The sequence below is a fragment of the Arachis duranensis genome, unplaced genomic scaffold, assembly GCF_000817695.3.
Source record: "Arachis duranensis cultivar V14167 unplaced genomic scaffold, aradu.V14167.gnm2.J7QH unplaced_Scaffold_73988, whole genome shotgun sequence".
In the NCBI taxonomy this organism is placed as follows: domain Eukaryota; kingdom Viridiplantae; phylum Streptophyta; class Magnoliopsida; order Fabales; family Fabaceae; genus Arachis; species Arachis duranensis.
The window spans coordinates 1-7,936 of NW_026265073.1; the positions used below are offsets into that span (position 1 = coordinate 1).

General features: G+C 43.1%; 2 protein-coding genes across 2 annotated transcripts; one reads left to right on the top strand and one right to left on the bottom strand.

The window, feature by feature from the left end:
- The first annotated feature begins 78 nt into the window (after nt 1-78).
- On the top strand, nt 79-2,196 carry LOC127744650 (ribosomal protein S4, mitochondrial-like). The gene is given in 2 exon segments (XM_052256778.1): nt 79-119; nt 121-2,196. Coding segments are annotated over 2 exon segments (1,080 nt in total). The 5' UTR covers nt 79-93; the 3' UTR covers nt 1,175-2,196.
- Nucleotides 2,197-5,623: 3,427 nt separating this feature from the next.
- LOC127744651 (uncharacterized tatC-like protein ymf16) lies at nt 5,624-7,930 on the bottom strand. The gene has a single exon (XM_052256779.1). The coding sequence runs from the start codon at nt 6,886-6,888 to the stop codon at nt 6,139-6,141; it is 750 nt and encodes a 249-aa protein (XP_052112739.1). The 5' UTR covers nt 6,889-7,930; the 3' UTR covers nt 5,624-6,138.
- Nucleotides 7,931-7,936: the final 6 nt, after the last annotated feature.

Consider the following 7,936-nt stretch of genomic DNA (forward strand, 5'->3'; position numbering starts at 1 on the left):
CCAGGTCAAAGAAAGAGAGAAAAATGATAGGTAGTTTCCTTCTTGCTTTTGCGGGGGTTTTGGCAGAATTGGGTTCGACTCCCGTTATACGCGATGTGGCGAATCAGACTGATTCAACGGAGATATGCCTGCATTAAGATTTAAAACTTGTCGTCTACTTTCAGGAAATGTTCGGAAGAGAGAACTTACAATAATACAACGCCGCATTCTCCGAAGATTGAGGAACAAGAAGAGATCTATTAAGAGAAAGATTTATCCAAGAGAAAATCTTAACAGTTACATCCAATCACAAACTACACGAAAGTTGCCCCTTATTCATGGGGATTTACCCATCACAGAGATGCACAGAGGAACAGAACGAACTTCATATATCCCTTTTCTACTCAATCCAGAAACAAGATCGGACGTTATTCCGGTTCGTCTCCATTTTCGTGAAACTATTCCTCAAGCAAGGCAGCCGATAAGTCATCGAAGGGTTTGTGTGAATAATCGAATGGGAAGCATTACTCGTTTGAAAGTTTCCCACGGCGATCTAATATCTTTTCAAGAAAATGACGCGAAAATCCGCGGTGAAGAAATAAGGAGATCTTTCTATATCGAAATATCAGTAGAAAAAATTATAGGCAAATTCCTGGGTCACCGGGTAAGAATGTGGAGAAGAACCAAAACGGAATGGTTCCGCCTACTCAAAACTAAGCGGGGATGCCGCCTGCTACTAAAATCCCGGTTTTTGCAACAACAGTTGCGTTATTCTATGCAAGAAGAATACTTAGAAAGAACAAAGAAGTTTGGATCCGAAAAAGTATGCTTAGGAAGTTCTTTCGCTGAGCACAACAGAATGAAGAGGAATTTTTATCATTTCAAATCCCTATTCTTATCGAAGAGAAGAAACGAGAAAAAGCGATATCTTCCTACTCGAACAAGAAGGAAGATAGTTTACAACTCTTCTTTATATAGTAATTCGACCTATTGGTCCGCACCCCCCCATAAGTTTACTAGGAAGAGAAGAATAAAAAGGATCGAACTACCTACTCATTATTCGGAGGTGAATCATAGAACACCAAAAGCGGTGGTATTTTATGGACCTAACATAGGTCACATCCCTCACGACATAAGATTGAAAGATCCAAACCTTCCTCTTCGGAGCGGAAACGGACGTGGCCAAAACATATAAAGATCGGCGTAGTCGCTCATAGGGACATATCTATCCGGATAGGGGATAGTCTAGTCTATCGCCGTCTCTATCACGCTATTAGATATTCGAATATCTAATTTCTTTTTCTTATTTATAATTGAACAAAAGCGAGGAGCGAGCCAAAGAGCGAGTTAGGTCTACTTCAAATAGGGGCCAAGTCTTGCCTAAGCTCTTTAACCTGTTCCTCAAGGACAGGAAAGATAGATAGATTCAATTAGATTACACTCCTATCAGTGCAACGGCCGCTTTCTCCCCCACCTGGCTGCTCAATCTAAACCATTAGGGGTGAGGAAGATTGATCAAACTCCCCAAGGGGAGGGGATAGGAACGTACTAAATCAACAGGCAGGCAGACAGGACTTTAGCGGACGAGCAATCGAATATTCCCGCTAATCACTCGTACTCCTCCTAGCCCATGATTCAGTCTGTGGTCACGGAGCTATGTAATACCTCTGTACTAAAGTACCTGGTCCTTTACTTGACTAAGGGAAAATCCCTAAGAAATGCGCCGAGCAGAATAGCAGCATCATGCTTCAATTTAATAAGGATGTTAAGCTAGCTCGATCGCAGGAAATGATGGAAAGGTTGAAGCCCCAGTGGCAAGAAGAACAAGGTAACGGATGGAAGATAGATAGAACGAGGTGACATTGGAACAGGCAGTCAAGTAATCAAGCTACTGCCCTTCCTTGGGAGGGATAGGAGCCCTTCTTCTCGAGCATTGAATAGCATGGCCTGCCTTTGGATGGGCTTTTGGGAATGAATGATAGAGCACAGGCAAGGCATAAGTCCAAAAGAAGCACGGGCATTTGCTGGGACTTGAATGGGCATGCTAGAATAAGTCCTTTCGATCCTCAGAAAGGAGCAAGTCAGCTAATGAAGGCTCGCCCATCTCTTTTTATTGATTCTCGCTAAAGGATCGGGTACTTTGATTGGTATTAAAGTAAAGTGTTCTATCCCTTCGATCAAGTAACCTATTAACTTAACACCAACAAAAAAACTATTTCTAATATAAAAAAAGAGATTTTTGTGTGGCCAACACGCTCAACGGCTTTTTATTCGCTATCAGCACTATTTACTCTCTCTACCTTTCTCTCCCGCTCGGTAGAAGTTTGATGGAAAGGGGATAATAAAAAACGTTCTTTACTTCTTAGCTCATCGGGCTGTCTTAATCACTCGCTACCTAGGTACATGGGGAAATCGATACAAAGGGGAAGTTTCGACTCAATCGCTCTTTTAGTAGATAGTGGGAATCATGCTTAGTCAAGGGGGAAGATGAATGAATGTACTTACCTGCTCATTCATTCGATAAGAGAGGGATTGGAAGAAGAAGTCTAAGGTGTTATTCACTTTTGTATAAAACTTCTTTATGTACCAAAGTAGTCTTAATTAGAAATATACCAGCAAAGCTCGAACAAAGGAGAGTGTGTATTCTTCCGGGAGGATACCGAGCCAAGCGAGCGAAGCTGGATAGATGTGTGGGACAGAGGGAAGACCAAGGGGTTCGGCAGATGAACGAGTGATTAATACTGCTAGAGGTATCTTGTTCGACTTCTACTTGCATTTGAGAAGTATATCCTTAGCTTTCTCTCGTCTGAGCCAGGATCACGAATTCCGGGAAGCAATCAACTTACAGAGAACTAAGAACAACGACTACGCCCCCTACGATTGTTTCGATTTCTGCCACTACTTTTTGAGTATCCCACTCCTCTATTGGTTGAATTCATACAATAAAGTGAAATGAAAGAAAAGAGGGAACGAGACATCACAATGAGATCTTCATCTAAAAACAAACTAAAAGAAGGGTTTTCCTTCTTGAAGAAGATTCAATCCGTGCGATTTTTAGCCAAACACTCTCATGTTCAAGGAGTGGGCGCGGGGGAGGGAGCTGGGTCCCTAGCTCATGTTCAAGCAGGGGTTTCTACGCCCGCCCAGGAATACAGATAAGGAAGTGCAGCCGAAGGTAATGCTATTGTGGAATTCCGTTCAAATAGAAAGCTTTTGCTTTTGGCCAGTTCAAGGCTTCCTCCCTGTATACAACCGTGAGCTGTAGGCTCAGATAGGATAGTAGCGAACCAGAAAAAATTCCCGTAGTTGAATAAGGTAAGGTGGACGTTGAAAACTTTCCAACAGATAATATGGAATACTCTTATCAAAAGACGAGCACTATACTCTTTTTTTAGGGCAGAAAGATGCTAACTCGGTTTCGGGCTAATGGAAGGACGATTACCGTAAGCCTCCAGAAAGAAGACAGGGGCTTATGAATTTCATTCTTTGAAACTACGCGCTAGACTAAGAATCCCTCTATTTTTATATCTTTTATTGGCGCTTCTATAGAATAGAAAGAAGGTTTTCCTCGTCAAAGTACGCCCAAAGACTTATCATAAATTCCATTAAGCAGAGACCCTTTTTTCTGTGAGGGGTCGTAGGCTAGTCTTTCAGTAATTTCCGAGGAGTCAATTCTAAGAGTTCTCTATTGGTTCACGAACACGACCCGGCAATCGTGGACCCTTCCTCTAGTTAGTGACTTGGCTCCCTTCCTTCTAGTCACTGCTAGTAGGATAACATCTATTAATCCCTTCTCTTCCTTCTACTTTTGCTTTCTTTCTGTCTTCTGATTGTTGGTTCATAAAGGGCTACTATAAGACAGCTCTGCATTCCTTCGAGGCAATCGTAGCCAAGCTCTGAGACTATTCAAGCTAGTGTGGTAACGATATTGAGGAGGATACCTAGCTAGTCTTGAACCAGAGCAGGGAAGTGAAGCCCTCGATTAGCTAAGCAAATAGCTAGCTATATATGTCTTGGCCTCGGGAAAAGACTTCCATCTACCAATCAGCGGACCGGAACTCCCAGGCTCTGTATTTAGCAACCTCAGAATCGACTATGTGTTTTCCGGGTGAATCATTTAGAGTTCCTGGGGAAGAGGTGTAATATCCCTTTAACCTGGGAGTGGCTCAAAGCCTTTTGTAGACAGGAGGGCATCATCTAGGTTGGAAGTCTCCATTCATTGTTAGAGCTGTTGGAGAGCTTTAGAGCTCAAGGTTCGTCAAAGTCTTATGGTCTTCCATCGGGACTAGTTCCGGGGTGGAAGTGACTCTACCGAACCCTTAACCTCGGTACAAGAAAGAAAGGGAACCATCACTCTCATAGGAGTAAGGGCAAGGGAATCATCAATCCAAAAAGGAAAGGCGAAATCCAGTTTTCTTTTGTCCTACTTTTATGAGAAATTAGATGGGGATTCCAATAGAAGCCCTTCCTTTTCTGTCTCTTTGTGACTGTGAATTGAATGAATAAACGGATGAGTTCGATTCAAGCATCCGAACAAGAATGCCAACTGGGTTCAGATACCCCAAAGCCACAAGAAGACACTTAGGATTTTTTCTATCCCGGAGGAGGGGTCTCATTCGACTAAAAAGTCTTTATCGTACAGATTCATTTCGATCGATTCTTCCCTTTTAGATATGGAGAAGTGAAATAGAAATATTTATTAGTTATTACACGATGCATTCCTCTGGAAACATGTGAATTCAGCTTTCCCTCTCCGTTGAATGAACTAACTACGGGCTGCATTTGTCTCCCGAGCCAGAAAGCCAGACAAAATGAGGGGTCGGGTCGATGGAATATCCCTGCTGTTTCAGGAAGCGACCAGTGCGTAACAAAGGGCTTTCTTCTTGACAGGGTTGGATTCAGTCTAGGGTTCATCATGAAATCTGAAAAAGGGGTCCTTACCTCAGATGTTTCGAAGGTGTTGGGTACATCGGGAGACTGATCCTTCTACTTTTGCTGCAGCTGTTGTAATTGAATCATCATAAGCTGGACATTCAGAAAAATAGGTAGCTCTTGTGTGAAAGAATAAGCTTCTATTACTTTCATCTCTGGCTATTGAGCCAAGTGGAAGTAACTCTTACTGTTATAGAATCTGCTCTTACTGGTCTCCTAACCGGTGCTAGTGAAAGCAAATAACATAGTAAAAAAAGAAGAGAATGTCCTGAGAGAAGGAAGACTAGATAAATATCGTTTTTTGGTAGCATCCGATTTGTAACTACTCGTATTAGCTCACCCAGTAATAAGTGCTTAAAACAAAGCTCTGCCCTTTGGCACGATCATAGACGCAAGCAATCTAGCAAGTTCGAACGAAGACGATAGAGGGGATCCGCAAGGATCGTTACGAGCGATTAGGACCCATACCAATAGACTTAGACTCCCTCTTCCCCTATTCCTGAACCCCATAATTAGACTCACGAGCCAGGTGGCGGGAGAAAGCATTTTTAGAAAAGAGACCCAGGCCGGCCTTTTATTCCCGATTCGCTAAACAAGAGATCAATTAACTAAGCGGGCAGGTAAAAGGAATAACGAGCAATCTTCGCCACATCGCGTATAATGGGAGTCGAACCCACTACATAGGTTTCTTCCTTGTTTTACGCTTGAACCCCAACTTCAAAAGGCATTTTCGGGGACTAGCCTCCTTCCTTTTCCTTGCTCATACTACCAGTAAAGGAACTACGGATTCCGAGTGTAATGGCTAAAAATGGCTTTGCTCGTTATTGGATTACTGAAATGAAATAGTGAATGCGAGAACCATTTGCGAGGGGCCCCCCTCACCACTCCCCTCCTCACTTATCACGGAAGCAACCCAACCAAGGAGAACTCACCATGACAAAGGCCCGCCTTCCCTTTATACATACTAGTTTTACCCAACAGAGAAACAAAAATAATTGTCCTTCAATCCGGCCATGGCCGCCATTTTGCGGCCTCCTCCTCGATCCGGAAGCATAACAGGCTCCCCGGATTCTGGAGCTCGTGCATAAAGTTAATTATAAATTGTATTTTTTAATTCTCCCCCTCTATATCGTCGACATAAAACGCATAGTGTTTGGCTGCGTCCTTAAATGCTTCGCAGCTTCGGGGGGGGCTACTCTTCTTTTTTGTCAATTGAGCCGCTTTCCCTCATTCCACTCGTCCAGCCTCTTCACGAACTTGTACAATCGATGCCACAAAGATAGTCAACTCTATTATCGAAGAAATAAGGAAATGGGCGACGATTTGGCACCAGATATCTGGAGGTGTGGAAAGAGCAGCGGTGAGAAGCGGAAAAACCATCAAAAAACGACGATTGTTCGTGAAGGTTTCCACAGAAAGACCCCTTGGTTCTGGCAAACAGATCACAATTACAGGTACCTGAGAGCATACCGATGGAATGAACGAAATCTGAACAGTTAGCATAATATGGTCATAGATCTTAGGTTGTAACTTGATCATGAGCGAATTTGTTGATGTTGCACCCACGAAGTATAAAAAGTACCAAACATTGGGAACTACCCGGGGAAGAGTTAGGAACAGGAACAAGGAGAAGCGAGAACCACTTAAATAGAGGAATCGATTGTATTTCCTCCTTTGTTCCCCATGGCAACTGGGGATCAAAAAGCACCAAATTTGATGACTTATTAAGGGAAAGACGAAGTAAGAACATGCTATTGAAGACGTTGCAACATATGTCGGGGAGGCCTCCGTTGATTGTGTACAAACAAAATACGAGTCCAAAGACAGGGTAAGAAAGGGTTTAGCTAATGGAGATATTAACTCTTCCGGGAACCAGTAACGCGTAAACCATGTCAAACCAAGACCGATCAATATCCGAACGGAACGGATTCGAACTTCTCCTAAAATAGTTTCCGATGCGAAATGAAAATCATACATAGGATATAGATGAGTAATTCAAAGGATAAAAAGAAAGATAGAAGAACTTATTAGATTAGATCTTTTTTTTTTTTTTTCCATGTAGCCCCTTATCTCGCGCCATATTGGACTTTTTTGGTTGCCTATACACTCGCGGACTCGTTGAATATGCCGTAACCGCTGTTGATTAGACGTGAAGCGGTTTAGATCGGCAAAGTAGGCATCAATGCCTCTGGCAATATCCGCTTCTTCTTTGATGTTTAGATTTAGGTGTCCTTCCTTATCCTTATCCTTATATAAGGACAAAGTCTTTGTTACAATAGCGGAAATTCTGCTTTCGCAGAGATTGAAATGCCGCTCCGTTAACCGCCACTCCTTGGACGAGAGAAGGTCTTGCCATTGCTTTCGTTCCGCAATTTCCACAGCCGTCCAAATCTCATTTTGGGAGACCTCCCTCCCCTTCGACCACCGAAGTTCCTTCCCCTTATTATAGAAAGTGGATTGGATTCCCGGGAACCTGCGGTAGCGTCCTTTGCCCCGCGCTCGCCGAAATGTCGTGAAATCCTTGTAAAAAGGGTTCGACCGCCATGCCCCATACCATAGGGAAGTTCATCTAACATCTCGAATTTCTCCATTCTCGTCATGCCATGCTTTTTCATTCACTTCTTTTCTTCGTCGCTTCTTCCCCTCGTTCCCTTTCTCTTGGACATCTCACTTGAAATGCAATCAATGCATTCATTCTTTTCGATCTTATACTCAGATAGACTGAACACTCCCCCAATTTTCATGAATAAAGAAAGGGATAAACAACGACATCTGTGAACTCGGGTAGGCTTAGTTAGGGCATACCTCTGCCCTAAGCTAACAGCTTTCTTCTCTTATGTATGTAATAGTTGGATGAAAAGATCGCTCCTATCCTAAATGCAGCCGTGATCAACTATACTAAACGATTGATTCCACCCACTTTCAGCTATATCAACAAGGGATCCATCCCTTTAGTCACGGTTGGGCACTCAGTACTGGGCACAACAAAACTCAGGCCATTTTTCTATGGACTACGCTCTTTCCC

Bases quoted from the DNA above. Each gene is read 5' to 3' on its own strand.
- LOC127744651 (XM_052256779.1), bottom strand. From the start codon at position 6,888: ATGTATGATTTTCATTTCGCATCGGAAACTATTTTAGGAGAAGTTCGA.